Source organism: Erithacus rubecula, assembly GCF_903797595.1.
Source record: "Erithacus rubecula genome assembly, chromosome: 24".
NCBI classification, from domain to species: domain Eukaryota; kingdom Metazoa; phylum Chordata; class Aves; order Passeriformes; family Muscicapidae; genus Erithacus; species Erithacus rubecula.
The window spans coordinates 5,525,701-5,541,962 of record NC_136676.1 but is presented as its reverse complement, the minus strand read 5'-3'; the positions used below and the strand labels follow the sequence as shown (position 1 = coordinate 5,541,962).

General features: G+C 48.0%; 1 protein-coding gene and 1 long non-coding RNA gene across 3 annotated transcripts; both read right to left on the bottom strand.

Annotated features, from left to right (window-relative positions):
- Positions 1-83: 83 nt before the first annotated feature.
- LOC306812007 lies at positions 84-4,336 on the bottom strand. The gene is made up of 2 exons (XR_013776776.1): positions 1,344-4,336; positions 84-648 (listed from the first exon to the last, which is right to left on the bottom strand). It is a non-coding gene; the product is annotated as an uncharacterized lncRNA (long non-coding RNA).
- A 4,850-nt stretch (positions 4,337-9,186) lies between these two features.
- On the bottom strand, positions 9,187-13,851 carry TMEM52 (transmembrane protein 52). Of its 2 annotated transcripts, none has more exons than XM_079326494.1 (4): positions 13,637-13,851; positions 12,820-12,928; positions 11,461-11,630; positions 9,187-11,156 (listed from the first exon to the last, which is right to left on the bottom strand). In XM_079326494.1, the coding sequence occupies exons 2-4, from the start codon at positions 12,849-12,851 to the stop codon at positions 10,861-10,863; spliced, it is 498 nt and encodes a 165-aa protein (XP_079182620.1). In that variant the 5' UTR covers positions 12,852-12,928; positions 13,637-13,851; the 3' UTR covers positions 9,187-10,860. The 2 variants fall into 2 exon arrangements, with proteins under 2 accessions (XP_079182620.1, XP_079182619.1); XM_079326493.1 differs by having other exon boundaries at positions 12,820-12,864; positions 13,637-13,850.
- Positions 13,852-16,262: the final 2,411 nt, after the last annotated feature.

Here is a 16,262-nt window from a genome sequence, read left to right as displayed (position 1 = left end):
TGTGAAGGCCCAGAGCTGTCCTGGATGTGCTCCTGGGAATGTAATAATCATGTCTGTTGTATGATTGTCTTTGAATATTTCACCCTCAACAGGGGCAGAATTGGAACAGGGCACACTGGGCTCCATGTCCTTGAAAAAGCATTATCTCTAGTCCTGTTTTCTCAGAAATTCTAGGCTTGTTTTCTCACAAATTATGGCTGGAGGTGCTTTCATTTCCAGGGATAAACCTTTCTCCTATTCCCTTATGACCCATTTGAAAAAATCAATGCCACAGGTCTCTCTGACTCCAACAATAATACAAATTTATTCCTAGTCTCTATGTTTGGCAGAACTTGAAGCATTTTCCAAAGCCAAAAAAATACAAATACTGTTGTCTTAGACATAGGAAGCTGATACAGAATGATGTGAAATTATTTAGCCACCAACATCCATCACTTTATGGAAAGAAGGGAGATGAAATGTTGGAGTTGCTTGAACCTGGATCTACTGTTCCTCACAGTCAACACCTGATTTTATATTGTGATACAATCCTACAGTGTGACACAAACACAGAATTTTGTAATCTGTGTGGATACTTGTCCAACAAAGCACAAAATTCTATGCTGGGAGAACTCTGTTCTGAACTTTCCTGGTTTTCCATCTTCCAGCCTTGAAGCATAAACAGGTGTCTTGAGGTTGGTCTGAGCATGCTTATGCACTTAACAAACACCAATTCTCCTTTTTTAAAATTCTGTTTATACAAATCCATCTTGAGAGAGCCAGAAGAATAGCTCTGAGTCCTTTTTTCCTAAAGTCAGAATTGTGTCAGAGCTCTTTTCCATGTGCTGGGGATTATTCTGGTTTTCCTTTGTACTCAGGTATTTGTTGTGAATTTACATTTTTGCTGTACCTTTAAACTTGCAAACTGTAGCTTGGCATTTGAAAGTTCTTTATTGCTTTTGGAAAATAATATTATAGCAACAAAGGGAATTGTTATAATCATCTTAGGAATCAGATTCTGCTCTGTGTTTACACACATCTATAAACACACCCAACCAACTGCACACATGCAGGTCCTGCTTTAAGCAGGTAACATTTGGTTGCATGAATGCTGATCAAGCAGTTTGAGTAAAAGCTTGAAGCCTCATATTTCCCCATTTAAAGCCTCATATTTCCCTATTTAAAGGGACTTTCCTCAAGGGATTTGTTGAGCAACAAGCAGAAAAACAACTGGGACCCAGGAGATGCTGGGAGTTTAGAATGCACATTGAGAATTCAGCCTGGCTGCTAAACTTTCCATGATGTCAGACACACCTGACCTGTGGTGAAGTTTGAAATACCTTCAAAAACAAGCAAATGCTCACCTTGCTGTGTGTCAGATTGCCATGGAGCTTCCATCCCATTCCTCCATCCTTGACAGAGCAGTCTGGGAATGTGGGCTCAGCTGTGTGTCCTAGGGAAGCTGCTGCCAACCTTTTCTGTTCTCTCAAAGAGCCTGAACTGCAGCTGAAGGAGAACTTCAGTGCTGCTGCAAAATTCCAGAATCCAGGAAACAAAAATGCAGTTATAAAACAAAACTGTTCATGGTCAGGGGACTGGTACCACTTGGAGAATCCCTGTGAAGTCAAACAAAGCTGAATTGCCAGAGAGGAGAGGGTTGAGGTGTGCTTGGGAAGCTCAGTATGCATTAATTGAATTGCAGTAGGTAATAAAGTGAGTAGGTTCAGTGGTTGTTACATCCCAAACTCCAAAAATAAATATTTATTTGGGAAGATGTACTGGGACCAAGCAAAACACAGTTCAGTTGCTGCTCAGAGTGAAAGAACTTGAGCCAAGCTCTGCTTTTCTGTCTCTGGAAGTTCATGTCCTTCCAGCCAGGGGCTGGCTGGATTCTAAATTTACTAAAAAAGAGAACTTCCTTGTAACCTTTGGGATCTGTTACAGTAAATATCCCAAATCTCAAACCATTTGTCAGTAATTCTGTGAAGCCCTTGAGAGGACCTGTTACAAAGAACATGCTTATAAAATTCATTTTTCCAAGCAGCCAGGCAAAACTTTTATCAGGTGTAACATCTCTCAAGCCACTGCTCAAGACAACTGACAAAGTACAAACAGCCAACACAGTTGGATTTTCAGAGGCTGAAAGAACATTTCAGTAAATAAACAGCATGTGAAATTTAGTTTTTATACAATTACATATAGTGGGAAAAAATAAGCCCCTCTACATGTATATTTTTGCTTAGTCAAGCCAAAATATTTATTGAAGAAATAATTTTGATGGGAAATATTTTTATAAACCTTAAAACACAAACAAATTTGAACTAAGGAGTTCCAAAGAGTCAAGAAATACATTAAAAAATATATACTCAAATAACATAAACCACCCCCTTTCACCAGTGATAACATTATCATGAACAAACACAAAACTAGGAAGAAAACCCATAAAAACCCAGAGTTCTCTAAAAATCTCTTAACTTTTCACTCCCTGAACAATCCACTTTCAGACCTGAGAATAAAATCTACTTGTAGGTGATTATTGTGTGTTGAGATGCAATGCTTGATTAAAGAGATTTTTACTCAAGAGCTGTCACAGCTGGAAATCAGCTTTTACATTACACCAAGAGCAACATGAAATGCACATTTGTCACCTCCAAGAGCTCAGCTCCAGAGCCCCAGAGTTGTTTTGTGTTGGGGTGGAGTTGTGCTCTTCCATCCCTGCTGTTGTGCCAATCCCACAAAACACAAAGGCAATTGGACTTTTGTGATTTCTGCCACAGTGGTGTCTGTAGGGATTTGCATCAGAAATAGGGGTTTTTAAATTTTATTTTATCAAATTTTGTATTTGCAGCTGAAAAATCCAGTTTTCAGGTTAGGGGTCCTAGTCTGCAAGTAATTTAAATTCCCCACTAGCTTCAGCTTGGGGACATCCTAGAAAAGATCCAGCATTATCAATGCACTATTTAGCACTTAAATAAAACAGACTAAAAGGTAGTTTTGAGTAAATGAACTTAGAGCAGGATTTTGAACCTCTTAGATTACTGGGTAGAACTTCAAAGAATAGTTTTGTTTCCTTTGAATTTAATATTTAAGAATAATAATGGAATAGTTTCAATTCTCCTCATTTCCAGCTTTAATTTACTTTTCCTCTGTGGATTATGGACTACCATCATAGCATGCCTACAAATAATGTAGTTAGTAAGGGATTCAAAAAGAACACCTTGGAGAAAAAACAAGCCATGATAAACAGTCCATATCAGTACCACCTTCCAGAATTAGAAATATAATACTCAAATGTACTTCTTACTATTTAAAACATGTTTAGAGTTTCATTTATTTTTATGATCAGATGAGTCCATTTCAATTTTTTCATCTCCCCATAGTTCCATATTGGGGTTTAAATCCTTGTAACAAATGTAATACAAATAAAGATGAATGACATTTTCAGTACTTTTAATAAAACCTCTTTCCACTGCCAAAATTAATGTTGGAGTCAAAGCTAAAAGCACTCTGTGGTTTCCTAATATGCAGCAGTCAGCAGAAATGCATCCAGAGACATCATCCCCCTTTGGCATTTGTAATTGATGCTACTCCTATTTATTATTTATTAATCTCTCACTTTGAGCATCTGGATGTGACTGAAACTCAATGACTCTCTTCTGTTTTCTCATCTGAGGTAGCAGGTGACTGGTGGATTTTAACCCCTTCCTGCTGCCCACAGCAGCCACTGATGGCTCTGAGGTGACTCCCCTGGCTGTGTTTTCTGTTTGGTGGCATTTTCCCAGCCCAGCAGAGGCTGGACATTGGCAGCACTGCTGGGAAAGCTGGCACAGAGGAGCCAAGGGCAGAGTTCTGCTCTGCCTGGGCTGCCTCAGGTTATTTCTGCACTTGCTGAGCCTGGCTGCAGCTAAAGCCAGGCCTGTGCACTCTGTGTGGCACTGAGAGCTGAGGGGGTCTTGGGAGCAGAGACTCCTTGCAGGGGCAGCAGAGCTCCCTGCCTGTCTGCTCCCAGCCCCACTCCCTTTATTTCAGTTCCATTTCTCTGAATGTTGTTTCAGACTCAAAGGAGCCAGTTTGGGTGCAGGATTAACCACAGCTCCATGGGTGAGTGACTGCACAGAGTCACAAAGGGAAGAGAACCTGAAAGTTCTGGCCTGGTCACAGAAATGGGAGGGGACAGGAAGGAGGGCTGTGTGTGACAGCCATCTGTTGATTAGACACATGTACACACTTGCACTTTTATGATTTGTAATTATAAGTGGATGAAGACGTCACCAAACTAATTCCATTGATGCACAAATCCTTATCCTGGTTTTGGTGTGCTGTTTAATGACATTAATGTGTGTTACCTGGCACCTTAGAGATTTTGGGGTGTAGGTTTTGTACCTAAAACAGTGGGATATGTTAGGAAATCAAGAGGTAGGAATCAATGAGAAACTTTGAATTTTCATTACTGGCACAGCACTGAGCAGTGGGTTTACAGTATCTCTAGCTACAGTTCACTTGAGATTCTTCATCAATGACCACTTTGATTGAAACCTGGGGGAGCAAGGCCAAGCTCTGATAGAATATGGTTTTCTTGTTGGTGACAACATGATAAACTAAAAGAAGGGAAATCTCTCTTCCTCCTCTGGCCTGGAAACGCATTGATCCTTGTGTTCTTTTTTTAATCCAGGCAATTTCCTGGGCTCCTAAAGCATGTTCTCCCAAAGGAGGGGTATTTCTGTAGCACCTTCCACCCCAGAGCCCTGTGCAAACAGGAGGGAGGCTGCGTTTCTTGTTTCTGCTTTGCAGCAGCTTTTCCATTTGTGATTAAAGAGTTGGTGTAGAGCAGAGGACAGAGGGGAGATTCACCTTGCTCTGGTTTCACCTTGGCACTCCCCTTGCCTTGGTGGCCGCTGGCACAGCCCGTGGTGACATCCCTGGCTGTGCAGGTGATGCAATGGCAGTGCCAGCCCTGCAGTCCCCCTGTGCCCAGCTGGCACAGGCAGCCACGGGGGACTTCACGCTCTGCTTTCTGCAGCTCTTCATCCCACAGGCAGCAGAAATCCATTAAACAGCACACTGGAATTCAAGGGAAATTCCTGGATGATTTAGACAAGTTGGAGAAAAGATGGAGTTAAATATTTGGATGATTAAGGCACCGAAGCATCTGACGTGTGAGGGAAGGATGAGCAAGCTGGGAGTCTTTGGCCTCAGGATGAGGTGGTACAGGAGGGATCTATAAATGTGGATAAATACCTGGGGGGAAGGTATAAAGAAGACAGAGGCAGACTTTTCTCACTGGGCACCAGCTTGCATGGCAAGAAGCAGTAGGAACAATCCCAAATAGAGGAAATTCCATTCCACCATTCCAAAAACCTGTTTTCAGTGTAAGGGGGGTCAGACTGTAGAACAGGTTGCCCAGAGGGGCAGTGAGATCTGAATCCTTGGAAAATTCAGAGCCACAGTGGGCAGGGCAAGCTGCCCTGCATTAGGGGAGGTCCAAAGGTACCTTCCAAACCTCTGGATCACAGAGTCATTTTCCAATGGAAAATAGAGGCAGAGACATTGAAACCTATCTAGATGCCCAGGGTATCTGTGGTAGAGCTGGAGTCTGTCACACTCCAGGATGTTTCTTGATTGAGAGATAACCCTACTCACTATCACCGATTTTTTCCTCATTATTACAGTGGAAAATAACCAAACATAGACTTTTTTATTTCCCAGATGGCCCAAGTAATTTGAATTTCAGTATTTTACAGCAGGTACTGTGAGCCTTTTATCAAGAGGGAAAGGTCTATATGTGAAATAAGTAAGGAATAAACGCATAATGCCTTTTTCTCCTCCACATACTCGCCGTGTCTGTAATTGCTGCTGTGTGTGCTGGCCTTGCAGCGTGCCCAGCCGACCTTCGCCGGGGCCACTCCGGCTCGCTTCCCCCATCTGCTGGGAGCCGGCGGCTCCGCCAGGGGCGGGGGAAACTTCCCCAAACGCTCAGGGCAGTTTGTTATCATGGCTGGCTGCTCTGCCGGCTATCGCAGCTCCATTGCCTTCAGAGCAGCTTCTCCCACCTTCAGCACAGCAGCCTGGCAGGGTCTGTGGGGAAGGGAACACCTCCAGCCCCCGGGACTGAGCGAGCCTTGCCTCTCTCCCCTCAGCATCTTCCCTGGTCAGGATTGATGGAGGCACCTGAGCTCCAGGGGCTGTTTGTGAATCTCACACTTTGCCCAAGTTTCTTCTCCGTGTTCGCCCCTTCAGAGGGGGAGGCAATGGGGAGGTTTTTGCTGCGCTTCGTGTCCCACACAAAGTTCATCATGCTCTGACTGTGCCGTGTTTCAGTGTGACAGCGCAGCCCACGCCCGCTCCTCACCCTGCCAATGTGCGCAGGAAGAGGCAGCGCCGCAGCCCCTGCGCTGCAGCCCGGGCCATGTGGCAGCCAAAGGCACCGAGCGGGGACCCCAGGGCAGCACCGGCACCTCGGGACTGCGCGCCCTCACTTGTGCAAGGGAGTGCTTCATGCCAGAAACTCCGAGACGGAAAGAGAAAAATCCACAAATACGAGCTCGATACCAGCTCTTCTCTTTTGTTTCCTTTTTGAGCTACCTGGGAAAGCAGGGTAAAAAAAAATGAGTAAAAATTAAGCACTTTAATGCAGATTCAGGTCTGCAGATTCATTTCTAGGTTTGAAATAGAAATTGATTTTCTTCTTTCTCTGAGTGCCCAAGGCGAGCTTTGTTATTTAAAAAAAAAAAATCTTTGAAAGTGCATTCTTTTCTACAGGCCCCTTTTTCCTTCCAGTAAGATAAAACAAGAGCGGCTCTGGCATTTTACATTCTAAATTTTGACTGACCAGAACAAAATGTTTTCCCAGCAATCTGGGTTTGCACCTAAGCCTTTTTTATGCATTGAGTTTGACCTTAGGATGTAGAATTTCATAAAACATTTATTGTCTTCTCCAGTTTTTAGAGCACAATTCCCCTGTGATACTTTGTTTTCATCGTCTGCTCTGAAAAGGATTCCAAGGCTTCTCTTGCAGTTTGAATTTTAATTGTGGGTGAAGGAAAGAACCTCTGCTACTTGCAGCAAAATTAGTCAGTGCCTCCCTAAGCAAAAAAAGAGTTCTAACAGGTAAAGAGGATTAGGATCAGAACCAGGAGACAGCCAAGAGTGTGGAGATATTTTGTTCCATAAACGAGGAAATTTTGCACATGTCCAAGTGTCCCACTCATCTGTGCTGGCAGCAGCAGTGATCCTTGTGCCTCAAAAACTGCAGCTGATAAAGACAAAATGCACATAGAAAACAAAGCAACCAAACCTGAGCTAGTTGAGGCCAGTGAGGCAGACAAAGGCAACTGCAAGACAAACAAGGAAATTATTTTTTTCTCTTACTTTTCGTGTATCCAGACCCCAGTGATGCCTCAGTCTGGATGCTGCAGGTTTACCACTAAATACTCTCCAAAGATTATAATGCATCAATTAGCAAAGCCATTCTAGAGGTAGCACTTTACTTATATTGTTAACGAGCTTGGCTATAAAGGGATTTGCAGCCTGAATTTCATGACAGAGCCAAGGTATAATTTGCTCTGGGCTATAAAGCCCATGAATTATTGAGGAAATTTACTTCCATGGCTGCATTTTCTTTCTGAGCACAAGTGCTCGTGCTGAGTGCATGTGTGTGAGAGGAGATACAGTGATGGAGGCTCCAGCCTCTCTTTCTCACAGCCAGCAAAGAACAGCAGAAAATAACTGACAAAATGATCCTTTTGAACAAATGGGAGAAGAAAAATTGCTTGCTGAACAGTGCCAAACTGAGGACCAAATATAAATCACAATTAAAAATGCACTTTGGGTAATTACAGAGAGGGGCTTTTCCCTGAGAGGCAAAGCTTGTGTGGACACAATCAGACTTGAATAGATGTAGTGATGGTGAAAACCACCAGCCTGACAAATCTGAATTCTTAGATCCTGCATCAGGCCAAGCCCATAACCTGCTGTGGGACCAACCTCCCTCAGTGTTCTTTTTAAATCTGGTTTATTCTGGAAGTGAGGCTTTGGAATCCCAAATTCCAAATCCGTGTCCTCCTTCCCTTCTTTCCACTCTGCACACCCCACTAAAAAATTCTGAATCCACTCACCAATTTCAAGCAAAGTGATGGAGAACTGTAGGTTTCAAAAATGTGAAGTTCTAACTGTTCATGAAGCAGGAGCTGTGTAGAGATGAGGGATCTCTTCCCCCCTCCATTGCAAGGACTCCAGCAGGGGTCACCCTGAGCAGGCTCTGGAGAAGGTTGGTCACAAGAAAAATCTTAGTAATTTCCCAGCTGTGAAGGTTACCCAGCAAACTGAGCTGCCTTTGGTGTGCAGAGGGGAGTCGGTGTTCCTGAGGCCTCACTGGGGCACTAGCTGCTGTTAACAATTCCTGAATTAATGAACTAATTACAAGGCAAGAGCCTGGGCAAAACACAAGACTTTTCCTGGACAGGAACATCAGATTATGCCCTTATTCCTAGGAAGCCGCAGGCATTTGGGGTTTTTGGGATATTTCATCTCCTGTGAGCAAGCAGAACAGACCGGGCGGGCTGGCAGGTTGCGGGGCAGGGGCCCGGAGCCATCAGAGCCATCAGAGCCATCGCTGCCCAGCCCGGCCCGGCCCGGCTCGGCCCGGCCCGGCCCGGCTCGGCTCGGCTCGGCTCGGCCCGGCTCGGCTCGGGTCAGCTCGGCTCGGCTCGGCTCGGCTCGGCTCGGCTCGGCTCGGCCCGGCTCGGCTCGGCTCGGCTCGGCCCGGCTCGGCCCGGCTCGGCTCGGCTCGGCTCGGCCCGGCTCGGCTCGGCTCGGCTTGGCTCGGCCCGGCCCGGCCCGGCCCGGCTCGGCCCGGCTCGGCTCGGCTCGGCTCGGCCCGGCCCGGCTCGGCTCGGCCCGGCCCCGCCCGTGGCTCCGCTCGCCGCGGGAAGGGAGGCACTGCCCTCTGCTGTCAGTCACATCCCTCCGTCCCTGCCTCCCAATTCCCCGCTCCAGCCATTTCCCTCCAGCGCAAATGCCTTCTCCTGGAGGGCAGAGGCTTCCTTCTGAGCACTATGGAAAAGTTCAGGAAATGAAAATACATCTGCTGTATTTATGACTTGGAGACATTCAGGACTGGGAATATGTTGCCCTTCCAGCCAGAGATTCCAAAGAGTTACCCTGGCTTATTCCCAGCCTCCATCTTGACACAGATAAGGAAAGCAAGGAAAGAATAAAACAGGAGAAATATAATGAAGGATGGCAGAGAGGAGACACAAGAGAAGCAGATTTGTTACACCACTCAACCCTCACAGTAAGTTCCATGCAAGTTAAATATAGAAGCGACCCTTCCCTGGGGAGCCAGACTCAGGGACAGCTCACACACGGCTGCAGCAGCATCTTGGGCCTGTGGCTGGCAGAGATCTTCATTTTTAAATCATTAGTGCTCATTTCCAGGGCAGTTCTTGCACTAATGGTTGTCAGAGAATAACAGTCTTCTAAAAGCTGTGCAGGCTTTTGTGCTCAGCACTTCCACTGCCTGTTAATGACAGACACCTGAATTTATGCTACATTCACTAATAGCACCGAGTGCTCAGGCTTTGGTTGCTGCTCTTACCCTGAGCAATGAGCCACCCTGGCAATTGCTCATGTTCTTAAAGCAGACAGATTAGCACCTTGCTAAAGTGGATTCAGAGAAAATCGCTGCTCAGGAGTGGACAAAATTTGGACCATTTGGAATATGGAGGGTCAAGGGAAAGAGCTGGCATTAAAAACCCAGCCTCTGGAGCCCGAATTTTTGTGTGGGCTGTGACTGCTGTAATCAGCTCCAAGCTCCCAGTTCTAAAATGATGCTCAGCACTTATCCCTCTATCAGTACTTCACGAAGAACCATCCCTAAGAGTAATTTCTTTGAACTTCTGCCCAGCCTGTACTGTGGTATTTGTATCTCTAACTTCTTCTGGATGGCTCAGCACAAGCATGTTTTGTGTCACCCTGCTCATTCCTTGAGCATGTTCTGAACTGGTAAAAGCTGCCAGGAACCTGTGATTTTTCCTTCCTGTGCTGCCTGAGCAGATAACAAAATATAAAAGCATCTTTGAAACATTTGATGAACATTTGAAATGCATCAGTAACAGGGAACCATGTGTGTGAATGTCTCTTTGGAATTAATGTGAACTTTATCTGGAAAAAAGAAATAGCAAAGGGAACCCATACACAAGACAATGCATCTCAAAAATAGAAATTGGAAGATTTCCAATCCCTTGGAGTCTCATGACCACCACAGAAGTGTGGTGTCTCATCTGTCTCGTTCCCTGTGTGCAGCTGTGAAACCACACAGAGCATTTCCCTCCACTCTCTCCTGTCCTGGCATCTTCCTGCTCCTTGAGGAACTCGAGTTCCAGTGCAGCACTTTGTCCTCAGCAGTTTTCTGGGCACTTGATGTTCCCAAAAGAGGAGAAACTACAGAGGCTGTTCAGTGTCACTTGCTGGGATTCCCCCTTCAACTCCAGCTTGGGAAACTTCTGTTCTAGAACAACAACTTCCTGTTTGTACTGTTCTGAGTGTGTATTCCCAAGGTGGCAAAATTCTCCTGACCTTTTTTATTGCTGGACATAAGGAACAATTTTTTTATCAGAAGATGAGCACGCATTCACGTCCCACTTTTACAGGCATTTTTAAACTGCTGCCCTTTTACCTCATTTCATATCCTTGAAGAAGCTTTACCAGGGGATTATAGCAGTCTCAGAAAACATTTCTTCTGACAAATCATTACAGGGGCATGAGAAGAAACATCTTTCCATCATAACCTACTTATAGACCCAAACTCTTCATGTCTTCTTTAACTCTTACAGTCCTTCCCTTACTTTACTCCCCATCTGAGCTGAGTCAGACCCGTGGCTGTTATTTTGTGGCATCCTCTGAATCTTCTGAATTTGCCTGTGTTGCTGGATCTCTGTTGATTGTGTCAGGTGGGGACTGGCTGGGATTCAGCCCTCCTGGTGTCACCTGTTCAGGGATGTCATTAAGTTTCTGGGTTGTCCGTGCCACTTGCTTTCCCATTTGAACAGCTTCATCATAGGAAGGAGGCAGGTCCATGGCATAGAGGCTGTAAGCAGGAGGGGACACAGTGTTCTTATCCATATCCACAAATACCAAGGGAATCTGGACACTTGGAGGGTACTGCCATGAGCTGTATGCTGTGAAGAGAAAGGATTGAAAATAAAAATTAAACACCTGCATGGAACTCTGATATATGAAGGGCTAATCCTGCTTTTTTTTTCCAGGAAACTACAGTTTCTTGTTTTCAGAACAAATGCACTGTATACTAAAGCTGCCTATATAGAATCACTCCTGGTTTTCAGTGTCACTCACTGTCACTCACTGTCACCCTGATCCCTCCCTTCACCTCCTGTGCCCACCCTGTGGGGCTGGAAGTTGTTCTGGGAGCTCCCTGGGAATTGCCATTCCTGCAGGGGCTGGGCACAATTGCAGGACACTCACAGGTGACCGTGCTGTGGGCAGTGCTGTCACTGTCAATGCCAATCACTGCCAAGTCACAGGGGTGCCGGGGGCAGCTCTCCACCGGGAGCCTCTTCCTGCGGCAGCAGAATTTGATGCAGCTCGCTGAGACCCCACAGAGCAGCAGCAGGAACACCAGCAGCAAGATCAACCTGAAAGAGGGGAAAACTCCATCATTCCACTGCTTCTGTTACTTCTTCTAAACCAGAATATAATTCCACTTTAAATGGCTGGAAGACAGGCCGAGCCTCCTTGCTTTAGTTCTGAATGGGTGCTGGATCCTGGATTAGAAAATTGGATCACAAACACTCAATCCCGAGCTGAAGAACTGCTGCCCATCAGTACAACCCGTTCTGGCTCACAGGTGCTGTAACATTTCACTGGTTTGGGTTATTTTCAACTTCAGTGCAGGGACAATGAGCAAGAGAGGGTTTGTACTTGGAGGGAAATACAAGCACGAACTTCCACAAGTCTCTATAAATGAGCATGGAAATGATATCAAATGATATTTATGCCTTGAAAACACAATTCTATCTCTAGCTTTTGCTTAAGGAAGTTTATAATTGAACAATTTACAATGTGCCTAGACTGATATACCTGTGTTTCAGGTTTTCCTCTCCACTGAAACTCTACCTTCCCACCTCTCCGTTTCTCAATTCAACTCCCTCTTCTCATGGAGGCTTTAAGCCTTCTCCATCTATTTTTGGTAACTGTGTCTTTTGAAACAACTCTGTGTATCAACTAAAATTGTTCCAGACTGAAAGAGATAAAAGTAATCAACTCCCTCTGTGTGCTGCCACCAAAGGCAATGCATGGACAGAATGCAAACTGTGAAAACAATGTCAGGGCACCTCTAGCTCGTGGCTGAGGTAGGAGATGAATCCTGCTGTGGATCCTCCCTGTCTCAGCCCAGTTTCCCCTCTCGGCAGGCCGTGCTCAGCTCGGTGCTGGCTCTGCAGAGGGGACAGTCCCTGGCCCTAGAAGGGAGCGATCCGAGCATGGGGCAGGGCCAGCTCCCAGCGAATCGCTGCTGGAACCCGCCCTGTGCAAAGAGCCAATGGCCAGCAGCGCCCTGGCTATTTAGGAACAGCAAACAAGCCCTTGAGTTCAACTCCAGCGCACTCAGAAGGGAAAGATGACATAGCCCTGGGTGAATGCTGGTCCCCACCTGACACCCAATGCCCCCTGGCCTTGTCCAGTCCATTCCTTTGGCAGCTCTCAGAACAGAGAAACCCTTCCCTGATCCTGCCCCAGAGAAGCCTTTCCATTGCCTTGCTCCCAATAACTGCTCATCAAAATTTCCAAATGGTTCTGAGTTAGGAAGATTAAAAACCAACTTACCAGACATACCACAGACTTGTCCAATCAGACATGTTCTGAGGGCATCTGTGAAGGAAGGCAGATGATTTACTGATTTAAATAGTGCATGTATGACAGGGAATACACTTCCCTGGGGTGGAAAAGGGAAAGCACTCTGTGAGAATATGGAGCAAAACCACTTCAGATTGTTCTTCACGGTTGTACCATTATTCCAGATGAGAACATGCAAATAATCCCACTGTAAAAGTTGCTTCTGAATCAATAAATGTTTTTATGGGATGGTGTTTTACTTTTGCTTGTGAGGCAAAATGACTCGTGCAGGATTCCCAAAAAACAAAACCATTGTTATTTAAAGGTAACTGAGATGAGGTGCCTGATACCAGAGGCCTGTCTGAAAATGCCAGTCTAGACAACTGCTTGTGTCAGATATTTTAAAGCTATTTTTCCATTGCTCCAATGCAGCCAGAAATGGTTTTTTTCAGCTCTAGGGCAGTACAAAAGGAGGAGAACAGCTCCTGTGACATTTCAGGAGCACGGCTGCCACAGCAGGGTTGTGTGTGCTGAACCTCCTGCAATGATTTCCTGCACCACAACAATGGTTCTGACCGCAGGAGAGCATCTGCAAACTGCTCAGGAGTGACACTTGGAATTGTCTTGGGAGAGATCCATTCACCTCAGTCCACAGAGCAAGAGCAGCCGAGGGAAATTTAAAAGTTGCTGATTGTCTTAGCGATCAAAACAAAAGTTGTAAGGGATGGCCATCAGCAAGGCACCGTCTGGTGTGGGAATGTCACTTGGTCACGGTGGGAAAGCTTTGGGAACAGGCAGTGTTACTCACCGGGCTGAGTTGTTCTCTCACGGGTGTTCCCAGAACAGAGCGATGCTTGGGAAAGGGGGACCCCGGGGTGGATCAGCGGGTGGCCAAAGCAGAAGCGCCTCGAGTCCCTGCGGCATGTGCTGGGGAGGCTGCGGGCCGGGGAGCCACGGGGGACACCGCCGCTTCAAGGACACGCGAACGGCGCTGAAAGGGGACACCGAGCCCTGGGGACAGCCCGTGCTGGGCAGCGCAATAAATAACCGGCATCATCCCGGGGGGCAGAGCCTCGGCGGGGCCGGAGCGGCAGCACCCGGCAGGAGCGGCAGCACCGCCCCGCCCGGGCCGCGGATCCTCCGCCCGCCAGGGAGGGCAGAGCCGAGCGGCCGAGACTGCTCCTGTCCCTGTCCCTGCTCCTGTCCCTGTCCCTGTCCCTGTCCCTGTCCCTGTCCCTGTCCCTGTCCCTGCTGTCACCGGGATCTCAGGGCAGAGCCGAGCGGCCGAGACTGCTCCTGTCCCTGTCCCTGCTCCTGTCCCTGTCCCTGTCCCTGTCCCTGTCCCTGTCCCTGTCCCTGTCCCTGTCCCTGTCCCTGCTGTCACCGGGATCTCAGGGCAGAGCCGAGCGGCCGAGACTCTGCTCCTGTCCCTGTCCCTGTCCCTGTCCCTGTCCCTGTCCCTGTCCCTGTCCCTGTCCCTGTCCCTGCTGTCACCGGGATCTCAGGGCAGAGCCGAGCGGCCGAGACTCTGCTCCTGTCCCTGTCCCTGTCCCTGTCCCTGTCCCTGTCCCTGTCCCTGTCCCTGTCCCTGTCCCCTGCTGTCACCGGGATCTCAGGGCAGAGCCGAGCGGCCGAGACTGCTCCTGTCCCTGTCCCTGTCCCTGTCCCTGCTCCTGTCCCTGTCCCTGTCCCTGCTCCTGTCCCTGCTCCTGTCCCTGTCCCTGTCCCTGTCCCTGTCCCTGTCCCTGTCCCTGTCCCTGTCCCTGTCCCTGTCCCTGTCCCTGTCCCTGCTCCTGTCCCTGTCCATGTCCCTGCTCCTGTCCCTGTCCGCTCCTGTCCCTGTCCCTGTCCCTGTCCCTGTCCCTGTCCCTGTCCCTGCTCCTGTCCCTGTCCCTGTCCCTGTCCCTGTCCCTGTCCCTGCTCCTGTCCCTGTCCCTGCTCCTGTCCCTGTCCCTGTCCCTGTCCCTGCTCCTGTCCCTGTCCCTGTCCCTGCTGTCACCGGGATCTCAGGGCAGAGCCGAGCGGCCGAGACTGCTCCTGTCCCTGTCCCCGTCCCTGTCCCTGCTCCTGTCCCTGTCCCTGTCCCTGTCCCCGTCCCCGTCCCGGTCCCTGTCCCCGTCCCTGCTGTCACCGGATCTCAGGGCAGAGCCGAGCAGCCGAGACTCTGCTCCTGTCCCTGTCCCTGCTCCTGTCCCTGTCCCTGTCCCTGTCCCTGTCCCTGTCCCTGTCCCTGTCCCTGTCCCTGCTGTCACCGGGATCTCAGGGCAGAGCCGAGCGGCCGAGACTCTGCTCCTGTCCCTGTCCCTGTCCCCGTCCCTGTCCCTGTCCCCGTCCCCATCCCCGTCCCTGTCCCTGTCCCTGTCCCTGTCCCTGTCCCTGTCCCTGTCCCTGTCCCTGTCCCTGTCCCTGTCCCCGTCCCCGTCCCCGCCCTGTCCCTGCTGTCACCGGATCTCGGGGCAGAGCTGGGCTTGCAGAGGTTTCCCCGGAGCGATTCGGGACTGCGTTTGATGCTCTCCCCGCACCAGAGCCCATCGGGTGTGCAGCAGCTGGACACACCCTCCGAGCCTCTGCAGTGTCAGAGGGACTTGAAAGAGAAACAAAGAAATGAGAAACCTAGTATGAAATATATGAGTCAGAAACAAATGTTTAGAAGAACAGATAATTTCCCTTTCTAAAAATAGTCTTTCTTAAAACACATGAAAAGGCATTGACGGCTCTTTAGGATCACTGTGCTCCAGGCTATTTAACTGTCGAACATTTCAGATGTACAAATTCCTAATCTCCACCCATGAGCTTTTTGCTGTGTTCTCCTCCCTGTCCAGCTGAGGAGGGCAGTGATGGAGTGGCTTTGGTGGCTCCTGCCAGGGCCAGCCCAGCACAATCCCGGGGACAGCCACTCCATGGGAGCACCAGCCTGGGAAGCACCAGGTGATATTTTCTGTTTTGATTCCTAGAACTGAAACCCAGTGTTTCCAGGCTCAGCAATGGCATGTGACAAAGTGACTGCAGTGTTTTCCTCCAGCACTGCTCAGGGTCATGGGGCCATTGCTCATCTGGGGAAACCTGTGCTCATATGTGTGAAGCAATCACTGAAATCACTTCTGGAGAAACAGAACATGAATTAATAAAAGTGTGTGACACTAGTGCTTACTGTCTCACTTTCTGCTTTACAAATGAGCTGGGTTTACTTTAAGGATTATGAAGATCATACATGGGTGTGAATTGCTCATGAAACCAGAGCTGCATCAGTGCCATGAAGTTCATGTTTGCTTTTAGATCCAAATCTAAAGCATGAATTTGTATCCAGGGACCCAAGAGTGGTCACAGTTGCAAAATTCAGTTTGAAAGCAAGATGGTCACAAGTGCAGTTAGAGGAGCAGAAAACTTCAACTTGTCAGAAATGAAGAAATATTTCTGAGGCCACATTTTCCATA

Bases quoted from the DNA above. Each gene is read 5' to 3' on its own strand.
- TMEM52 (XM_079326494.1), bottom strand. From the start codon at position 12,851: ATGTCTGATTGGACAAGTCTGTGGTATGTCTG. The intron at 11,631-12,819 runs GTAAGTTGGTTT...CCCCTCTTTCAG, and splicing joins ACAAGTCTGTGGTATGTCTG to GTTGATCTTGCTGCTGGTGT. The intron at 11,157-11,460 runs GTGAGTGTCCTG...TTCTCTTCACAG, and splicing joins TGCCCACAGCACGGTCACCT to CATACAGCTCATGGCAGTAC.